General features: G+C 37.5%; 2 protein-coding genes across 7 annotated transcripts in view; one reads left to right on the top strand and one right to left on the bottom strand.

Moving 5' to 3' along the window:
- LOC107644063 (nuclear pore complex protein NUP98A) lies at nt 10,069-16,607 on the top strand. Of its 3 annotated transcripts, none has more exons than XM_016347848.2 (13): nt 10,069-10,402; nt 10,732-10,795; nt 11,019-11,318; nt 11,816-12,391; nt 12,542-12,766; nt 12,860-13,440; nt 14,004-14,091; nt 14,189-14,249; nt 14,413-14,548; nt 14,688-14,804; nt 14,904-15,081; nt 15,461-15,520; nt 15,639-16,607. In XM_016347848.2, the coding sequence occupies exons 2-13, from the start codon at nt 10,777-10,779 to the stop codon at nt 16,307-16,309; spliced, it is 3,012 nt and encodes a 1,003-aa protein (XP_016203334.1). In that variant the 5' UTR covers nt 10,069-10,402; nt 10,732-10,776; the 3' UTR covers nt 16,310-16,607. The 3 variants fall into 3 exon arrangements, with proteins under 3 accessions (XP_016203334.1, XP_016203335.1, XP_020980115.1); XM_016347849.2 differs by having other exon boundaries at nt 14,004-14,049; XM_021124456.1 differs by lacking the exon at nt 15,461-15,520.
- Nucleotides 19,870-22,545, bottom strand: part of LOC107641063 (probable cyclic nucleotide-gated ion channel 20, chloroplastic) — a 3,834-nt gene continuing 1,158 nt past the window's right edge. For all 4 annotated transcript variants that reach the window (XM_021124458.1, XM_021124459.1, XM_021124460.1 and 1 more), the window contains exons 4-9: nt 22,130-22,275; nt 21,827-21,904; nt 21,515-21,644; nt 21,161-21,407; nt 20,896-21,058; nt 19,870-20,584 (exon numbers count right to left, since the gene is read on the bottom strand). In XM_021124458.1, the coding sequence (XP_020980117.1) occupies nt 20,482-20,584; nt 20,896-21,058; nt 21,161-21,407; nt 21,515-21,644; nt 21,827-21,904; nt 22,130-22,275 (867 nt within the window). In that variant the 3' untranslated portion in view covers nt 19,870-20,481. The remainder of the gene's footprint in view (nt 20,585-20,895; nt 21,059-21,160; nt 21,408-21,514; nt 21,645-21,826; nt 21,905-22,129; nt 22,276-22,545) is intronic.

Here is a 22,545-nt window from a genome sequence, read left to right on the forward strand (position 1 = left end):
TCCGTGCAATGCTCCTTTCTTCTTCGTGTCTTGAGCGTACTTGGGGTGAAGCTGTTCTTACTGCTGTTCATGTTATCAATAGACTCCCTTCTTCTATTCTTGGTAATGTTACTCCCTTTGAGCGTCTCTATCATACCCCCCCAGATTATAGTTCTCTTCGAGTTTTCGGTTGTGTATGTTTTGTTCTTCTTCAGGCTCATGAACATAGTAAACTTGAACCTCGGGCTCGTATGTGTTATTTCCTTGGTTATGGCACTGAACACAAGGGTTATCGTTGTTGGGATCCTCTCTCTAAATGTATTCGTGTATCTCGTTATGTTGTCTTCTGGGAGCTCCACATGTTTTCACGGTTCTCATCCTTTGAGTCCATTCCTACTACTTAGTCACCTTTGTTTACTAACCCCAATGTTGATCTTTTTCCTAGTGATGATTCTCTAGATTCTATCTCGAGTGATGATGAGCGGATAATTTATACGCTTTTTGGCATTGTTTTTAGGTAGTTTTTAATATATTTTAGTCACTTTTATTATATTTTTATTAGTTTTTAAATAAAAATCATATTTCTGGACTTTATTATGAGTTTGTGTGTTTTTCTGTGATTTCAGATAATTTCTGGTTGAAATTGAGGGAGCTGAGCAAAAATCTTATTCAGGCTGAAAAAGGACTGCAGATGCTGTTGGATTCTGACCTCCCTGCACTCGAAATGAATTTTTTGGAGCTACAGAAGTCCAAATGGTGCGCTCTCAATTGCGTTGAAAAGTAGACATCCAGGGCTTTCCAGCAATATATAATAGTCCATACTTTGCTCAAGGATAAATGATGTAAACTGACGTTCAACGCCAGTTCTATGTTGCATTCTGGCGTTAAACGCCAGAAACAGGTTACAAGTTGGAGTTAAACGCCAGAAACAGGTTACAACCTGACGTTTAACTCTGGAAACAGCCTAGGCATGTGTAAAGCTCAACTCTCAGCCCCAGCACACACCAAGTGGGCCCCAGAAGTGGATTTCTGCACTATCTATCTTAGTTTACTCATTTTCTGTAAACCTAGGTTACTAGTTTAGTATTTAAACAACTTTTAGAGATTTATTTTATACCTCATGACAATTTAGATCTGAACTTTGTACTCTTTGACGGCATGAGTCTCTAAACTCCATTGTTGGGGTGAGGAGCTCTGCTGTGTCTCGATGAATTAATGCAATTATTTCTGTTTTCTATTCAAACACGCTTGTTTCTATCTAAGATGTTCATTCGCACTTCAATATGATGAATGTGATGATCCGTGACACTCATCACCATTCTCAATCTATGAACGCGTGCCTGACAACCACTCCCGTTCTACCTTCGATTGAATGAGTATCTCTTGGATTCCTTAATCAGAATCTTCGTGGTATAAGCTAGAATCCATTGGCAGCATTCTTGAGAATCCAGAAAGTCTAAACCTTGTCTGTGGTATTCCGAGTAGGATTCAGGGATTGAATGACTATGACGAGTTTCAAACTCACAAGGATTGGGCGTAGTGACAGACGCAAAAGGATCAATGGATCCTATTCCAGCATGAGTGAGAACCGACAGATGATTAGCCGTGCGGTGATAGCGCACCTGGACCATTTTCACTGAGAGGACGGATGGTAGCCATTGACAACGGTGATCCACCAACACACAGCTTGCCATAGGAGGAACCTTACGTGCGTGAAGAAGAAGACAGGGGGAAAGTAGAGATTCAAAAGACAGGGGGAAAGCAGAGATTCAGAAGACAAAGCATCTCCAAAACTCCAACATATTCTCCATTACTGCATAACAAGTATTTATTTCATGCTCTTTTATTTTTCACAATTCAAACTGATAATCATAATTAATCTCCTGACTAAGATTTACAAGGTAACCATAGATTGCTTCAAGCCAACAATCTCCGTGGGATCGACCCTTACTCACGTAAGGTATTACTTGGACGACCCAGTGCACTTGTTGGTTAGTTGTGCGGAGTTGTGAAAAGTGTGAATGACAATTTCGTGCACCAAGTGACCCTCCACAGCCTCCTGTTCTTCCGCCTTCTCCATCCCCCGATGATTCCAGACCGGATGATGATCATGCTCCTACCGTCATGCCTCCTCCTCCCGCTCGTTCTTCTAGGGTAAGGAATCCACCTCCTCATCTTCTTAATTATCATTGCTTTTCTACTATCCTTCATCAACATGAACCTAAGTCATTCAGAGAAGCCTCTTCAAACCCAAATTGGCAACAAGCAATGCAGGAAGAAATACATGCACTTGAAAAAGTACACACTTGGGATTTGGTTGATCCTCCTTCTGATCAGGAAGTTGTAGGCAGTAGATAGGTATACAAGATCAAGACTCGCTCTGATGACTCTATTGACCGTTATAAGGCCCGCTTGGTTGCTCAAGGTTGTACGCAAGAGTATGGTATTGATTATGAAGAGACTTTTGCTCCTGTCACTCGTCTTACATCTGTTAGAGCTCTTCTTGCCATTGCCACAGTTAAAAAATGGTCTCTCAGTCAGATGGATGTGAAGAATGTATTTCTTAATGGGGATTTGAAAAAGAAAGTCTATATGAAACCACCTCCGGGATATCATTGTCCTTCTAATAAGGTTTGTCTCCTTCGCAAGGCACTTTATGGACTTAAGCAAGCTCCTCATGAATGGTATGACAAGTTCAGTACTACCATATGCAGTCTTGGTTTTACTTCTAGCCCTCATGAGAATGCCCTCTTCATTTGTAAAAGCAAACGTGGAGTTATTCTTCTACTTTTGTATGTTGATGACATGATCATTACTGGGGATGATGTTGATGGTATCTCTGATCTCAAGGCCTCACTTCACCATACCTTTGAGATGAAAGATCTTGGTTCTCTAAGCTATTTTCTTGGTCTCAAGGTCATCTCCACCGATGATGGCATCTATCTCTCTCAGGCTAAGTATGCTTCAGATCTTCTTGCTCGCGTTGGGATTACAGATAGTCGCACTGAGTCTACTTCTCTTGAGCCTAATGTTCGATTTACCCCTATGGATGGCACTGTTTTGGATAATTCGACTCTCTATCGACAGTTAGTTGGCGGTCTCGTCTACTTGACTGTCACCCGACCAGACATCGCCTATCCGGTTCATGTACTTAGCCAGTTCTTGTCAGCTCCTCGTACTACTCACTATGCGGCTGTTCTTCGCATTCTTCGCTATATCAAAGGCACTCTATTTCATGGCCTTTATTTTTCTGCCCATTCCTCTTTGTCTCTTCAGGCTTACTCCGATGCTGATTGGGCTGGTAATCCCACTGATCGTCGTTCTACTACTGGTTACTGTTTGTTTCTTGGCGACGCTCTCATTTCTTAGCGTGCTAAGAAGCAAACGTTCACTGCTCGCTCAAGCACAGAAGCTAAGTACCGTGCCCTCGCTGACACCACTGTTGAAGTTATCTCGGGTCGTTGGCTTCTCGAAGATCTGGGTGCTCCTCAGTCGTCCCCTACTGATGTTTTTTGTGATAACCGCAGTGCTATTCAGATCACCCATAATGATGTGTTTCATGAACGCACCAAACACATTGAGATTGATTGTTACTTTGTTTGGCAACGTATCCTTATTGATGCTATTCGTCTCTTGCTGTTGGAACACTAGATCAAACTGCTGATATCTTCACGAAAGCTCATCACCCAGCTCGTTTCCAAACTTTGTTATCCAAACTCAAGTTGGTATCCTTAGCTCCCACTTGAGTTTGAGGGGGGATGTTAGAGAATCATTAGCATCAATTTAGACTAATTAGTATCGTCTATATTTATATAGTATATATGTATATTAATTATAGGATTCTATGCCTTTATTACTCTGATTCATTTAGCACCTATAAATACCCCTTGTATATTGTACCTTTCAACACACTGAATAATACACTCTTCAGATTACTCTCTCAGTCTCTTATTTCTAACAATCTTTATTGATTTTGATTCTCTGTTGTGATCGAATGAACCGAAAATATTATCAAAATGAAACCATTGTATAATATCAAATGAATCGAAAATAGTCAATTATATAAATTCGAATTCAGAAACACCTGCGTCTTGAATGAATCGAAAATATTATCAAAATGAAACCATTGTATAATACCAAATGAACCGAAAATTGTTCATTATATAAATTCGAATTCAGAAACACTTGCGTCTTGAATGAACCGAAAATTAGCTCAAAATGAAACCATTATATAATACCAAATGGACCAAAAATTGTCCATTATATAAATTCGAATTCGATGATAATGATAACAACGAGACGTATTAGAAGAAGACAATGACAATAACAATGATGATTATGATAATGATGATAATGATAAAGGAGAAGGATGAAAAGAAAGTATGAGGCGAAATTTCAATAGGAGGAGGAGGAGGAGGAGGAAGAAGAAGATGTGTTGTTGATGATGACGGTAACGAAATTAAAAAATAATAAAAAATAAGGAGAAGAAGAAGAAGACGTAGCATTCGAAGTAAAGAAGAAGAAGCGTGAATTTGAAATAAGAAGAAGAAGAAGAAGCACAGATGAAAAAAAAACGGAAAAAAATGCGTAATACAAATCACTTGGATGAACTTGGATGTAAAATTGTTTAAATATAAAAAATTACTCTTAATTTAATTAGACTTAATTCATAAAAAAAATTAGATGCGTAATATTACTAAAAAAAATATTAAATCTACCAAGCAACTCCCATATTAATTCATAATTTTCTGTTTGAACTTTGAACGGGTCAAAACTCGAGTTTTTTTATTTTGATATGGAGTTGTTGAAGGAGTTTCGCAGCGTTATGGGGCTTTGGGGTGTTCCACCGAGATGTGACGGCGTTATCGAAGAAATCGGTGGCACCGATGGGGGGACGAAAATCGGTGGGACCGATTTCAGGGAGCGGATGGTGCACAAATCGGTGGCACCGATTGGTGACCCCCTTGCCACGCGTCGCGCATGCACTTGGCTTCTGGGTGGCCCGTGACTCTCTATCCGTGTTTCACCCCTCAAAATCCCTCTTTCACTATCTCTTTCACTCTCACACAAAGTATCCCTTTCTGCTTACTCTCAACCCCACCATTTCACCATTGTTGGACCACAACAATCTTGGTGAAAAATTTGAATAAAAATGACAAAAAGACGAAAAATTAAGGAAGTAAATCAACCAGAGCTTCATATTGTTAATTATCTTGGAGATCCAAATTATGTAAGTTTTTATTTTTTAATAATCTGATTTAATGATAATAATAGTGATAATTTTAGATTTTATTAGCAATATATATTATAATGGCACTAAGTAGAGATTAAGCATGTATGTATGTATGATTTTGTTATTAGGTGGTTAGAAATAGAAATTAAAATAGGAATAAACCTTGTATGTAAAATTGTTGAGTCACAGTTACGCGAGACTGGATTTTATTATGTATCCCAAATTGGAGTTATTAAAGGTCAGTCAGCAATGATTAATGCTCTGATTGAGAGATGGCGGCTCGAGACTCACACTTTTCATTTTCTGGTTGGTGAGTGTGCCGTGACCTTGGAGGATGTAGCGGTAATTCTCGGTCTGCCGACAAATGGTCTTCTGGTTACAGGTCCGACCATGAGTAGCTTTGAGGCATTGGAAGCCGAGTGCTTGCACCAATTTGGAATTGCACCGAGGAAGACGAACTGTAGAGGGAGCTTTATAAAATTAAAGTGGTTTAGGGGTTTGAAAGATCGTATAATGTTGAATGATGATGTGCACATGCAGATGTATGTAAAGTGTCACATAATGTTGTTATTTGGGACAATTCTGTTTGCAGATAAGTCGGGTACAGCGGTGCACTGGAAATTTTTACCTTTGCTCCGGAACTTCGGTGGGATCATACAGTTTAGTTGGGGTTCGGCATGCCTGGCACACTTGTATAGATCATTGTGTAGGGCAACTCGTGTCGACTGCAAGGAGATGGACGGTCCACTGACACTGTTGGTCGCTTGGGCTTGGATCCGGCTACCATTTCTAGCGCCGATTCCCGGCAATCCCCGAGTGTTTCCAATTGCAAACAGGTAATTTTGATTAAAGTATGCATTGAAATAATTGATAGAAATTGTATTTTGTTTAGGGTAAGATAAGTTAACTAATGGATTGTCCGTCGGCAGGTGGCATAACTGGGACTGTCAAAACTATGCCTACCGATATAAAACGCTTGCGCACTACAGGAGGTTGTTGGATGATCTACAAGAAGGACAGGTATTTTGTAAAATACAAGTACCTTATGTAACTTGTTAAGGGAATTAATTGTTGTGTAATCATTTGACTGGTTCGATGTGTCCAGTTTGTTTGGCAGGCTTATGACATTGGATACATCGATCTAGACGTAATTTCTTTAGCCATCCGTCATAATTCGGTTATCTGGAGTGTCACAGTGCCACTTATATCTTTTGAATGCATCGAATGGCATGCAACTGATAGAGTCAGGAGGCAATTTGGATTGACACAGGGTGTTCCTAATCAAGAGCGGGATCTAGGTGCATCACACGGCGAAGTTCTAACTGGGCCTAAGAATCAAGATTGGGCCGATACCCACTCTCTTTGGGTGATGCAGTGGACCAATCGGTATAGTCACACTCTCTCTGATGACTTGGAGCATTTACATTATCCATTGGAAATTTACATGCATTGGTACCGAGAAGCATTTGGTGACCACTTGCAATTGTCAAACCTTGTATTTGAAGAGAATCCAGAAGGTCCTCCACCACCACCACCGCCACCGGAACCGCCCCAACAGGGGGTTGAGTATTTTGCACCATATGTTCCTGACACCATATTTTGCAGTGACTGGGAGATTGCGTGCACCCTGTAAGACGAAGTTGATACATTCCACAAGATTGGTGGTCATATGATCCCATCGGTAACCACCATCAAATGCCAAAGCATACTGCTCACGAGGGATCCGATCAAGCCAGTTGGTGTAAGCCTCACCCCGTTCCTTTAATCGTTCATAACGCATCTGGTACTCCCTGGTTGTCCTCGACTATCCTATGAAAAACATTCAGTCAACTATGAACACCATTCTATTTGATCGTACTTACAATAAATTCAAAGTTCATTCTATTCAAACTTACCAATGTTGACGATAAGCTTCTGCAAGTAAGGTGCCTTGAACTTCCTTAAGAAGTTGGACTCAATATGCCGGATACAAAACATATGGAAAGCTCTAGGAGGAGACCACGCCCCATTACTTCATTCAATAGCTGACCTAATCGAATCGTGTCGATCAGAGATAAGTCCCACACCATCACGTGTCACCACATGTTGACGCAGGTTGCTCAAAAAAAAGTACCATGCGTCAGAAGTCTCTCCCTCCACTATGGCAAATGCAATAGGCACGATGTTGTTATTACCATCTTGTGAGACTGCAACCAATAAACAACCCTTGTATTTTCCATACAAATGAGTTCCGTCCACCTGCACCACTGGCTTGCAGTGTCTGAAGGCCCTTATACAGGGGTAATAACTCCAGAAGACTCTATGTAGAACACGTATATCAGGAACCAAATCATCCCCCTGGTAAGCAGGCATTGTTTCAAAGTGAACCACTGCTGATGGCTCTTTGTGGCACATGGCCTCAAACCATATGGGCAAAGCTTCATACGATGCTTTCCAACTTCCGAAAATTGATTCGACCGCCTACTGCTTTGCTAACCAAGCCTTGCGATAACTGATGGTGTAGTTAAACTTTGACTGGACATCAGCAATTACTGATTTCACCTTTATAGACGGGTCAACCTCTACCAACGGCTTTATTGCTTCTACAACTGTCTTGGAATCCATCTTCGAATGGTCTTGAGAAATAGTAGACCTGGTACAAGTGTGACTTCCATTGTACCTCCTTATCTCCCAACAGTACTTCTTCTACATTTTGGTTACCCTGATCAACCAGTCACAACCATTCCCATATTCTGTACATTTGGCATAGAATATCATCAGTTCCGACTCATATACCCGATAGTCCACACCTCTCCGGATGGTATAATCTTTCATTGCCTTGATTACTGCCTCCCTTGAACTGAATTCCATCCCCACTGTGAACTCACCATCCGCCACAACAGGAGGTGTTGCATACATCAAAAGTAATAAATGCTTCATTATGTACTCAGTAAGAATTCTTTTATTACAACTCAATTAATAAACACACTTTACTATGTAAGATCGTTATAGTCTTATTTTTCGCTATTCCATCTACGTAAAGAACAACTAAATATCATTCACAACAAAGAACTATTAATTAATAAAAAAATCAAATGCTATGGTCACAAATGCCTAGTCACATATCACATACATTACTCATCCGACTTATTGATCTGCTACTTCAGAGTTTCACATAGCTACCTAGGTTTACGCACCTGCATTCATATATTGCGGAAACTCCGGTGCGTGCATAGCCTCCAAATCCAACGATCGCATGAAAGAAGGCTCCTGAAACGGATGCGCGTTTGCTAGTGCATTTGCAACTTCCGCCACATCTGCGTTCATGGCGCCGCCAGCTTCATCTTCGTCTTCACCTGGACCGACGATCTCATAGTTACTTTCAAATTCATCTTCGCTTTCACTATTATAATCTTCCAATTCAATGTTACGGTCCGCTTCAGATTGCTCAAACTCAATATATAACTCGATGCACGACATTCGGTGGCAATTTTCCATGTACATTGAAAACATTTCATGCATACTCGCTTCGTCCGTCACGTACTTAGTCTGAAATTGAACAAACCCACCAAACACAGGTAAATGATACCTGTACAAAATACACGATACTCTCCTACATCTTTGAGAATCTATCTTCTCACAAATCACACCTTTGAACTCCTCAAATGACAATGTGAACGGAATAACAACATCTAATGGATTTTCACACACAAATTGAACTCCCTCATATGTTTGCAATAAGATCTTTCCGTAATAATAAATCTTCAATACAACTCTATCATCCATAACACTACACGTACTTGACTATTCTCAACCTCACAGAAATTTCTTTTACAAAAATGAAAGAGAAGAATCAGAGAAGAGAAGAGAAGAGAAGAGGATGAACATTAGCTGAGACCGGCGAGGAAGAAATGGGGCTTCTGTGAACTCACCATCTGCTTTTTGTATGCACTAACGCGCAAATCGGACGGACCGACCGCTGCACCCTCAAATCGGTGGGTCCGATTGGTGCACCCCGGATTAAAATAAAATTTTCTGTCTCCAGTAATCGGTCCCACCGATTACTACACTCCTCACCTAACGTCTTTTTCCACCCAGAAATTGGTGGCACCGATTTTATGCCCCTCAACCTCTCCCTCACACAAATCGGTCGAAATCGGTGGGTCCGATTTCTTACCCCCAAAATTCCAAAAAATCAACGCCGTCATAATAGTGTAAATCACCCGTAATGATCATATCCCAGCATAACTCACACCCCCAAATCATATCCAAAAAAATCACCCTCAAAACTCATGTATTTATGGGTTAACTCAATAATAAACACTCTTTTAAAATCTTTACACAATTGTTTTAATAAAAAATTAAAGATAAAATGTTTTATCGATAATATTTACAGATCCTTGTTATCTTAGTTATTTAAGTTTTTAGATAATTTTTTCGTATATACCAATAGAATAAAATTGAAACATTTTAAAAAGAATAAATTACTAAAATGATAACCCTTTAAAAAAATATTAAAATGAAAATATAAAATATTTAAAGTTAATATTGCATTATTATTTTTTTTTCCAAAATAGGCAATTGGTCTGGGAAATCAGGGAAATGCTAATGCTATTAAAAGTAATAAATAATTGGTTCTAACTTTTTAATTTTTCTTTTTGTAAAAAATGTATGTAGCTCATTTTTTATTTTTAAAAAAAATAATATTGTAACCTAATTAACAGGTTATCTTTTTCAATTTTAATTATCCATATAAAATATAAGAAAAATAAATAAAACAAAAAAATTTGAAGCTAAATAAAATAAATAAATGAAGATGGTTTACCTTCGTAATTTTAACGCTATATTTCCAATTTTTTTCCCCTTTAGGACGGAATTTTAACGCTATGATGCAGGGCTTATTACTATTAGTCCCGCCAACTAGAGATCCTCAGAAGCGAACCGAGGAGAAGGCGACGGATACAGGTACTCGCTTACTTCATTTCTTCAAAACCTTACCGCCTGAAAATCGATCTGTCTCCCCTACTCCCCTTCTGGTTGTGCCATTACCAATCGCGGCTGGAATTACAATCCACAACGGGCAAGGCTATACAATCGCCATTCTCTCTGTCACTGTGACCCAAACCCCCATCTCTCTCTCTCTCTCTGCCCTAATCCACCACCGTTCCCACTCTTCGGAACCAAGATCCATTTCCCAACAATATCACTGTTGTAAGTTTTTCTCTCTTGTCATTCTTTTCTCCTTTTCGTTGCGCCATCTTTTTTCTTTTTGGTTTAACAACGCCTCCGTTTCATCTTTTTAAGTTTCCGTCGTTGTGTCCCTTCAGATAATATTGTTGCATCTTCTATCTTTGATTCAACTGATTGGCATCGTAAGAATGTCGTTGATTAATTGATTATTTTACCCCTAAATGTAAATCTTACGGCTCGCGTTTTGCTATTTATTTTGGTTATTTTTGTTCCGTATTTAGGATAAAATATGAAGAGAAGTTAAATTGATTTTTGCTTCTAATGTGCATATTGTTGAATGATGATTGCAGTTAGGGAGCAACAACAGGCCGCTTTGTGTTTGGGAACTTGTGACGATGTTTGGGTCAACGAACCGTAAGTGCATTTGCCTTTGCTTCTTATTAATATCTATTTCTCTTCTTTTATTTTTATGTTTTGTGATAATTTTCTGTCTCATTTTTCTTAATTGTATATTTATGGTTTCTTAATTTCTTTTTTTATTTGAGATGTGTATCGGTTAGAGCTTAGAATGTGATAGTTTATTAGACTATAATTGATTCGTCATTTATGTTTTGTTAATTTCTTTTTCATTTCCCAGCTTTTGGGCAGTCTTCATCGAGCCCGTTTGGCTCACCGTCTGTTTTCGGGCAGAATAATTCTAGCAGCAATCCCTTCGCCCCTAAGCCTTTTGGTAGTAGTCCTTTTGGTTCGCAGACAGGTAGTTCCATATTTGGAGGCACTTCAACTGGTGTGTTTGGTGCTGCTCAGCCTTCTTCTCCCTTCTCTTCTACCACAACGTTTGGTGCTTCATCTTCGCCCGCATTTGGTAGTTCGGCTCCGGCTTTTGGTGCTTCATCTTCCACCCCAGCTTTTGGTGGTTCGTCATCATCATTTGGGGGTATGCATGCTTATGTAATTATCAGTTTAGTTGTCATTTTAATTTTGGTGTAACTGTCTTTCTTGCGGTGTCTGGAAGAATGAAAAACATCATAGTAATAAAGGTTGTGTATGTGAGTTGAGTTTTTGTGTTTGCAAGTGAGGGAATGGAAAGGTTTGTCTATTATAATCTTCAAACCCTTCCATTCACACACCCCAAAAAAGGAAATGCCAGTTTACAGTCTTCATACAAAGGTTTGCACTGTTACCTTTGTTATGAGCTAAAATCACGATTCTATGGTCCTGTTGGTGATTAGCTAATTATTTTGATGGTTTTGTTTGGTGGTGGACTTGCAATGCAGTTGTAGAGCTTTGTTTACACACTCTTGAGTGACATATTATATTACACATTCTTGCCTTGACTTCTTTCCACTTAATGATTGATTAGCATCTTTTGGCATGTTTTCTGTATATTCTCTTAATTTGTTTTCATTTTTCGTTTTATCTGTTGCCATATAGGATCATCTGTTTTTGGTCAGAAGCCTGTTTTTGGAGGTTTTGGATCTACTCCCACTCAAACAAGTCCATTTGGTGGAAGTGCCACTGCCACCCAGCCGTCGCAACCAGCGTTTGGAAGCAGCATTTTTGGTTCCTCAACTCCTTTTGGTGCACCGTCTCAGCCAGCATTTGGTTCAACGGGCAACCCTGCATTTGGTGCCACAAGCACCCCTGCGTTTGGTTCTACTAGCACCCCTGCATTCGGTGCTGCTAGCACCCTAGCATTTGGTACAACTAGCACCCCTGCATTTGGTTCAACTTCCAGCCCATCCTTTGGTAACACAGGAAGTGCATTTGGTGGGTCCAATACTTCCGTTTTTGGAGGCGGGGGAACATTTGGGGCCTCAACTAGCCCTTTTGGTGCCTCTAGCACTCCGGCTTTCGGGGCACCTAGTACTCCAGCTTTTGGAGCTTCAAGTACCCCTGCATTTAGTTTTGGCTCTACTCCAGCTTTCGGCCAGTCTTCTTCTGCATTTGTTGGCAGCACCCCATTTGGAAGTACAAGCTCACCTTTTGGAGGGCAGAGTTCTGCATTTGGTGAGTTAAAAAAGCCTTCATAATACTGAATACTTAGTGACAATTATTTTTAAATACCTGGGACTTATGTATGGTAATGACTTTATTTTGGGTTTCATATACCTTATGCCATGGGAATTGAATGTTCTCCTTACATATTTCTTCGTGCAGGATCCCAGACGCCATCACCAGCCTTTGGAAATGCTGGTATTGGTCAGCCGGGTTTTGGAGGTCAACGGGGTGGAAGTAGAGTAGCTAACTATACACCAACAACAGAAGCTGATAGTGGTACCTCTGGACAGACTGCCAAATTGGAATCGATATCAGCCATGCCTATTTACAAAGAAAAAAGCCACGAGGAGCTAAGATGGGAGGACTATCAATCGGGAGATAAAGGTACTTACTTCTTTATTATAAATAATAATGTGATATATTTGCTCATTCCAATTACAGTGACCTTGACATGATCTACACTCGATTTAAATTCAGGTGGACCACTTCCCTCTGCTCAATCCACTAGTTCACCATTTGGATCATCTACAACACAGACAAACACCTTTGCTCCTATACAAGGGTTTGGTCAAACATCTGCGAACCCTTTTTCTGGCACGACAACTAGTTCTAACCCATTTGCCCAAAAGACTTCAACTTTTTCTGGATTTGGTACAACTTCATCTGCTCCTGCCTTCAGTTCATCAGCTTTTGGTTCTTCAACAACAGGTGTATCACAGCCTTCTATTTTTTGCCCATCCCCTTCTCCATTTGGAGTTAACTCTTCTCCGAGCTTTGGGACATCTTCTACATCCTTGTTTAATACTGCTTCTGCTCAGACTTCATCTTCACCATTTGGCTCAAGCATTTTTGGGAACACTCAGCCATCCCAATTATTTAGTTCTATAGCCCCGCAACCAAGCTCAGGTTTCGGACAGACATCCTCTCCCTTTGGGCAGACTTCATCTTTTGGTCAAACTAGCTTGTTCAATTCACCTTCTTCTGGGCTTGTCGGAAGCATTTTCTCGAGCAGCTCATCACTCACATCTAATACTCTGACAGGCTTTGGGCAAACAACGGTGAGTATTTATAGGTATGCAGTGTTGCTTTTCACTTTTTAATCTTAGTTTCGTTAGAGTACAATGTTTGTATCAAGGAAGATAAAATGTGGTCATGTTCACACAAAAGCCAGGGTTGTTGACATGGATCTATTGAAACCAAATTTTCAGTTAAAAGTGTAAAAATCTTTACCAAGTATTGTTTAAATATTAGAGGAGTGCAGGCTAAGTAAATGAAAGATGGTATCCAATACAATTCTATTATTGAAACATTAACCTATCTAGTTGTGACTGAAAGTTGATTCTTGACATGATATTAAACCCTCCATGACCCAGTGGTTAGAAGTTTGGTCCTTGCTAATATATCCCATGACAACACTAACAAGTGAGCCTATACTCATCACATTGTTTGCTACATGTATTTAATGGTACTATTGCTTCCTAATTGTGTGTAAACTAAATTAATTTTACTGCTAGGTAAAATGGCATCGACAAAAAGATTAGTACAGATTTGTGTGCAAGACTGAGACTATACTCAACTGCATTTTGACTTTCTAATATATTTTTTTCACTTATGTGTGCAGCCATCCATTTCAATGCCTTTCCAACAACCACAGACTGCTCAGTCAGGTGGTTCATTTGCCTTTGGCAACTTTGGCCAGACACAACCTAGTCAGTCAAATATATTATCTATTGCCTATTCTATTTTCCCCCTTGCACCGATTGAAAGATTAATGTTTCTGAGTTCTTACTGTACTGTCTTAAATAGTTGGTGCAAGTAGCTTCGGTGGCACTCCAGGTATATTTGGACAGAGTAACTTTGGACTGTCGTAAGTTCCAACTCTTTTAACTAAGTAAAGTCACTTATGTGTTTGTCTTTTTATTTGCTTGTCTTTTTGGAGTAGAATTGTCATTTTTATTCTTTCTTTGATAAGTTTGGATGTTGTATTTAAAATATATAAGGTTCTTTGCTTATATGTGTTCACTTGACAGGTCTTCTACCCCGAGCTCTGTAGTTTCACAACCAGCACCAATTACCAATCCATTTGGAACACTTCCTGCTTTGCCTCAGATGTCAATTGGTCGAGGTGGAACAACTTCGATTCAATATGGAATCTCTAGCATGCCTGTAAGAATATCTCTTTTTGATTTGAACTCTGGTTCTATTGGTCTTTAATGCTGGTTTTGTAATTGAGCATAAATTACTTTGATCTTTTATGCGCATTTAAAATATGGTTGAATGATTATGTTATGATATCTCATTTCAGGCACAAGACAAACCTGCGCCTGTTAGAATATCATCGTTATTGACTTCTCGACATTTATCACAAAGACGAGTTAGGGTTCCTGTCCGGAAATATCAGTCTAAAACAGATGGGCCAAAGGTGAGTACTGTAGTTCTTTTTATTATCAATCTAGGTTTCTAAATAACATGCTCCTTTATGCAGATGAATATGGTGTATAACTGCACTTCTTGCCTGCAGGTTCCATTCTTTAGTGATGACGAGGACACTCCAACCACTCCAAAGGCTGATGCACTTTTCATTCCTAGAGAAAACCCAAGGGCACTGATTATTTGTCCCATGGAGCAGTGGCCTGGAAGGGCTTCATCTGAGAAAGCATCACCTTTTAAGGATAGAAATACCCCAGTGAAGGAGAATGGTAATGTTTTCTAAATTGTTTGTGTTTAGTGTTTTATTTATTTTACTTGAGTACGGGCCATGTTATTATGTTTGATTATGCGCTAACACAAGGTATGCCATCCAAAGATTTGTGTTCAAGTGTTTGGTAAGATACAAATATATCACTACTAACATCGGGCACCACTTTATTAACACAACCACCCCCCCGGGCAGGTCCCCACCAAAAAGGGAAAAGCTATATAAAAAGAAAATTGTGCTACTGTAGTGGGTTTGCATCCCATATTATGTTGGTGGTCCTATTGTTTCCCATATACCCCTTTTTGAAAAAGTAAATTCCGTTCCTAGAGATTAAATGAATGACAAGCAGACTTATTATTGTTTCTTAATACCGTGTTCAGGAAGTGTATCTAAAGAAGCGTCAACTCAACCAGTCAATGGGACCAGCTCAGCTAGTGATAGTATGTACTTATGAATTTTGTAGTACTTGATTTAGTTATACAGAAGCTTTTTGGTTTCTGTGAATACTTTTTGGTTGTTTTATTGAAACACTGTCTGAATTTCGATGATTGATTTCAGAAACTGCAGTGGAAAATGGGGTTGTCAAGGAGCATGTTCAGCCTACAACAAAGCAAGTTCCCAATGGGAGTAGTGAGGTCCATTCTCCTCAGAAGGCAGATGTATACAAGACCCTCAGTGGGCACAGGGCTGGCGAGGCTGCGATTGTGTATGAACACGGAGCTGATGTTGAGGCACTAATGCCAAAGCTTTGGCGTTCTGATTACTACACACAGCCTCGAATACATGAGCTGGCGGCAAAGGAAAGAGTCGAACCAGGATTCTGCAGTCATGTCAAAGACTTTGTGGTCGGAAGGCAAGGTTATGGCAGCATCAGATTCTTGGGTGAGACAGATGTAAGAGGGCTTGACCTTGAGTCCCTTATTCAGTTCAACAACCGTGAGGTTATTGTTTACATGGATGATGCAAAGAAGCCACCTGTTGGACAAGGGCTGAATAAGCCCGCTGAGGTTACTCTCCTTAACATAAAATGTTTTGACAAGAAAACTGGGCAACAATACACAGAAGGGCCAAAGATCGAGAAATACAAGGAGATGCTTAAGAGAAAGGCTGAGGACCAAGGTGCTGAATTTATTTCATACGATCCCATTAAAGGAGAATGGAAAATCAGGGTCAACCACTTCAGTGTCTACAAGCTGTTGGATGAAGAAGTCTGCGAGGTGGATGAATGACAAAAGAATGTTGTTGGGAACTACTACAGTGGGTTTAATATTTTGACAGAACCAAGTGCCTTTTTTGTGTGTAAATTTTTGTTTTTGCCTTGTGTAGATAGATTTTGGGTTAATGTTGTTAATGTGTTTTTTTTTTTTTTAAATATAATTTCTTTGGGAGTTCTTTTGTTAGGTCTTAGAGTTGGGGGATGATAAAATGTAATCTGTCTAGTCTCTTTACAAGTGGTAAAGTTCCTTGGACAAGTTTGTGTTTTTATTTTAAAGAATTAAGGTGATCTTTGATTTACCAGTCAATTTACATGTTCTTGTTTATTTTTCTACGAGGGTAAAAATGCCAATGTGTGCTTTCTCAAATTTTTGCATTATAGTTCATATGTTGATTGCGTTGAAAAGTTCTGCATCAAATGTCGGTGATAAGTGGCGGTGACTAGGGGATAAGTGAAAGGAGGTTGGGGACTGCGTCTAAGGCTCTAGGGGCTTGTCCTATCACTTCATACAAGTTACTAGTCCCAATACTTTATCCGAAAGAGGAGTGCTATTTCACCAATGGAATAAGTTGGTAAGTAGTTGTCAACTATGAATATGTACGGGGTCTTGATTGTTGTTTTACGGAATTACTCTTATGGATTTTTTCCTTTCTCACGCGGTCACAACTGTTTCTTTCGGATGGTTAGATTCCATCTTAAATTATTTTTTCCAAAACATATATTTCGTTCGTATATGTATATATATAAAATGTAAAGCTTCGTGCATTGTTTATACTCTTCAACGCCCGGACGAAATTGTGCTGTGATAGTTGAACCTTCCATTATTTTATGCTGTTTTATGCTGATTAGTGATAAGCATTGTTTGTTCGGATATAGTCATGGATTTGACAACATGAATATAAGAATAAAATTGAATACTTTTTTATTTTGTCATGAAATCAGCCGATAGAAAAGATAAATAAATAGTTATATTCTTAACATGTTCTTTCATGTAAGAGTCCTTTTGAATTTTGTGTGAATTTTTTCATAAGCCTTGTTGAATTCTATATACTATATTATTGAAACTATTTTAAAAATTTAAATTGATAGATATATCTTTAACATATTATATACCTCACATGGAAGGATCAGAGATAAATTTTTTTTGATAAACTAAAAATGCAGTTTCTTATCTTAGTGTAGTGCATAGCAAAATGGAAAATTCATTTACATTAAGAACAATTAATCAGAAATTTGTTAAGAATGTGCCTTAGAACTCCTTGAACATGTGGACTCCTCAAGAATCTTGTTAAATAGGTTGTGACTTCTTTGAGATCAGCCGCTCGGAGTGAAAATACCTCCACATTTGTTAAGCACTTCACTGTCCTGTTGCTAAGCAACTTCTGTCTCGGAAGCCTTACTTTCTTACCATCTGAAAATAAATAAATAAATAATAATAATAATAATGAAAATTGCAGTTTTTCATTTGCTATTCAGGCCAAATTGTGGATTATTGTAACTGTTTTTTATCTCTACTAGTAAAAAAATTTGAAAAGCATGTTCTGTTGTCTTTGAATCAAGTGTTACTATACGTGTTCTTACTAGAGAATGTTCAAGATACCATGTCAAAAGTTCTTCACCACAAGTATCCCCTTCAGCTAGGGAACTACTATTCCATCAACTCCAACGCTCTTCATGTCAAAACCCATTTTCAGAGTCTTTTTGTAAATACGTGACTTCGCCAATCGGCAAACTCACCTATATATTGCACAATTTCTGCTATCTATTATTCAAAGTTTATGAGAAAAACAAACCCCTAAGACCAAAGTCCTAAGTAATAAATACTAGCTCATCAATTCTAAATTCTAAATCCTAAACTACTAAATCATAAATCATAAATTATAAACCAAAAATCCTTACTCACAAGCCCTAACTATAAACACTAAACCCTCTTTCTATAATAACTAACTCTTTAACCTAAATCTTAAACCCTAATTTCTAAACTATACGCCCTAAATACTAAACCCTCACCATAAATCCTAAAACCAAACTAATAAACCATAAACTCTCACATTTAAACCCTAAACAATAACCCTAAACCCCAACACGGCAACACACTTAATTACTAAACTCCACATAACTAACATTCATAGCCTAAATTATAAATCATAAAACTTAAAGCCTACCACGTAAACTCTAGTGTATCAATTTTTTTCTTCCTTTGCTAAAAAACAGCTCATTTATTTAATTAAAAGCTTTTAGGTTTTTACACTTCCATTCTTGCATTTTAAATAAGTCTAAAACATTCAAAATTCTTTTTTTACAACTTCTCAGATTATTTATTTCTAACATTGAAGGCACTACATCATTCCAAAATACAATATTGCAATTTCATTATTTCAGATTAACATTATCATACTATATATTGTATTAATAAATATAATTTACATCATTTTTTTACTAAATAATAATGTTAGAAAGAAAAATAGAATAGTAAATTGCCCACAAAAATGTAGTGTGTCATATTTAAAAACACAATGTATTTAGTGTATTTGGTTTACACCCAAATGGATATTTTATTCAAAAATATTTAGTAACAAAAAAATTAATAAAAAATAGTTAAAATTTACTTTATTTAGTATTTATTAATTATTATAATAATTAATAAATATTAAATAAGACAAATTTTAACTATTTTTTATTAATTTTTTTGTTACTAAATATTTTTGAATAAAATATCCATTTGGGTGTAAACCAAATACACTAAATACATTGTGTTTTTAAATATGACACACTACATTTTTGTGGGCAATTTACCTAAATAAAATAGATGGGAGAAATCTTTACTCAAATACAACAATTGAGATTCCTTTACTTGCGTGTCTTGTTATTGTTTTATGTAATCCGTGGTAACATACCACGTTTTAGAGGATTACACATAAACTGTGGTAACCACGGTTTATGAAGAGAGTTGTTTGATCGTAAACTATTGTAACTTACGGCGGTTTATGAAGAAAGGTTTTTGAATATAAACCATTGTAACTAGGCACGGTTTATGAAGAGCTATTTGTATGCATAAACCTTTGCTACTTGCCGCGGTTTATGAGGAAGAAAACTCTATATACACACGATGAAAATTTATGCAATATTTTTACAATATTTTTTTTAGTTCCAATCAATAAGCATTTAAAAAATCATCTTTGAATCCTAAGTCATGTAATTTAAAGATCATTGCATTCATATTTTTTAAAATTTTAAGAAAATAATTTTTTTGTATTATTATAATTAGTTGAATGGAGAAATAATAACATAACACTTTAAAAATAACTAAAACAAATTAAAAATCGAATCAACATGTACATAAAATATTATGTAAAGATAAGTATAAATATTAGGATAGTCAATACGTAATTACCGAAGAATAAATAAGAGCAAAAACAAATTTATTCTGCTTTTTCCTCAATTCCGGTTTTTTTTTTCCCTTAGTCAGGAGTCAAATCCTGTCGATTAACAAAAATTTAGAACTCAGACCAGCCTTCAAAAACAAATTTTCTTACACTTTAAATAACTCAACAAATAGCCAACCGTTACAAAAAGTGGGTACTCCATCAATGGCAAAAAGCCCAACTTTCTATTTATCATCATTAACGCGTAATCACCCTCCTATTTAAGCCGTCACCAACAACCCACTGCAGGCGCTGTCTGCGCGTAGTTTCACAGCCATGACACGCGTCATCCACTGCACTATTCTACGGGAGTTCTTCACCTGCAGGAAAAACTCGCCTTCATCACGTTAGCACCGGCCTCCTCCTAACTTTTATCCGTATAATTTGTGTATTTTATATTTCTTACACTGTACAATACGAGCTATAGTCAAACTTTCCGTGAAGCACATATTGAGTATTGCTGTATTGGGAAATCTTCTAGGCATGCTAAACTTAAACAAGATACATTAACTATGAAGGGATGTACTTTCACATTTTCACATGAGTACAAAATAATTAGATAATATATATGTACCTATTATTAGTGCATCAATAACAATGCCTTTCTTGTGGGAAAAAGCAAAGCCCAAGGACGCGTTAAATTATAAGCAAAGCAAAAAGTTATGTGGAAGCAATTAGTTATTATTTAAGGAAAATTTGTAGTTGGAAAGAAGCTAGTGAATCCAAGAGTTGAAGCAACCTATGAGGCTTAGATGTTTGATTAGATTGTTTGGCTATCAGAACGACTCAGACGTTTCTTCCTGTATCTCCAGGCAACCTGAATTCGTGTTGCTGCAAGTGATCTCCAATAAGGTGATTCATACCTAAAACAACACAATTATCAAATGTTTACGAGAGTCATGAATTTGACAACATGAGCATAACAGTAAAATTGAATACTTTTCTATTATTATATTATAATCTTCTTGAAATTTTAATACTATATTATGAAATTACTTATCTAAACTAATTGAAAAATACACATAGATAGCTATATTTCTAACATATTATATATGTCACACAAAAAGATCATACATTAATTTGTCATAAACTAAAAAATGCAGGTGCTAGTCTAGTGCATGGAAAATTCATTTAAATTAAGGACAATTAATCAGAAATTTGTTAAGAATGAGACCTTAGAGCTCCTTGAACATGTGGACTCCTCAAGAATCTTGTGAAATAGATCGTGACTTCTTCAAGATCTGCTGCTCGGAGTGAAAATACCTCCACATTTGTTAAGCACTTCACCGTCCTGTTGCTAAGCAACCTCTGTCCTGGAAGTCTTACTTTCTTACCATCTGCAAATAAAAAATAAAAATAATAAAATATTAATGAACATTGCAGTAAGTGCTTTTGATCTTAGGCATGTTCTGTTGTCTTTGAATCAAGTGTTACTATACCTGTTCTCACCAAAGAATGTTCAAGATACCATGTCAAAAGTTCTTCACCACAAGCATCCCCTTCAGCTAAAGGAACTACGATTCCATCAACTCCAACGCTCTCCAATTTCCCGCGAACAACAAAGACCATTTTCTCTATAATGCCACCATGATTCAAAATTCTACTTCCTTTGATGTATGTCTTATGTCTTATTCTCTCACAAATAGCATCTAAGATTGGCTCATCCATCAAGGCGAAAATTCGGACCTGCATAAAAGCAGAATTTTAAGGGTTGCCAACATGAATAAATCTTTTCTTCAAAATGGTTTTTCACAATCAAATTATAAGCACAATCATACTCTAGTAGCACCTACTTTCTTGATAAATTTGAAGAGATGACGCCTTATGTCTCTCTGAAGATCTTCTGGCAAATTTTCCATAAGTATTTCTTCATTCACTCCCCTTGTTGCAGCCCAATTATACCGTTCGGCCTGGCGCACTCTCCTGAATGATGAAACAACAAGAAGAATTAATCTATAAATAATGCTGTGAAAATTTGGAACTTTAGTGTAACAATGAAAGAAAAATTAACCAGTACTATTTGTTAAACAAAGAATTAAAAATTGACAAGATCAATAAGAAAATAGATTACATAACTGGACCCTAATTGATAGAAAATGCCATACTTTTTTAGATCTTCTGGCAAGTGACGATGGCTCATCCATCGCTCGACATCACGGCCTCTAAGTTGCATTTCAAGCTTTCTGTAAGCAAGATTGAAGAATATATATCATGAACTTTTGAACTTAGGTAAATTAAAAGTTAAAGCTTGCAGCATAAGAAGGCTTTGTGCCATTACATCTACTGAACAGTCTGCATCATTTCTAAGCTTTAACATGGAAAAGAATTTAACATTAGCAACAAAAAAGCCTTATTCCACTATGGGGTTGGCATGAAATTAGAATTTAACAAAAGTAAATAAATACTACCTCCGACCAAGAGACTGAAGAAAGTTCTGTATATTTCCAATGAGAAGCGCGAAAAGCAAGAGTCCCAATCCTATGATTGCCATTGTGTAAAGCACTTCCCACACAAAATAACTTGGGATTAGACTACTGCCGAGAGAACTTATTTGCTGTAATGAAGATAAAAAAGGAATAAATGTTCAGAGTTATCACAACCGTTTCATGTGCTTTCATTACCAACTTTACAATCTAAGCTAGTGTTGATTGGCACTCGAATATTCAAGGCTCTATGACAAGTGTTCAGAAGTTCAAATATACTCTTTGACATTCTTCTAGTTCAATTTATACTTTGTATGTGATTACAATCCAAAGAGCTTAGTAATAATTTAGTTTAAAGAAATTGGAACTAGCGGCAGGAGATATGAGACTTCTAATTTTAT

This window comes from Arachis ipaensis, chromosome B05, assembly GCF_000816755.2.
Source record: "Arachis ipaensis cultivar K30076 chromosome B05, Araip1.1, whole genome shotgun sequence".
NCBI classification, from domain to species: Eukaryota; Viridiplantae; Streptophyta; class Magnoliopsida; order Fabales; family Fabaceae; genus Arachis; species Arachis ipaensis.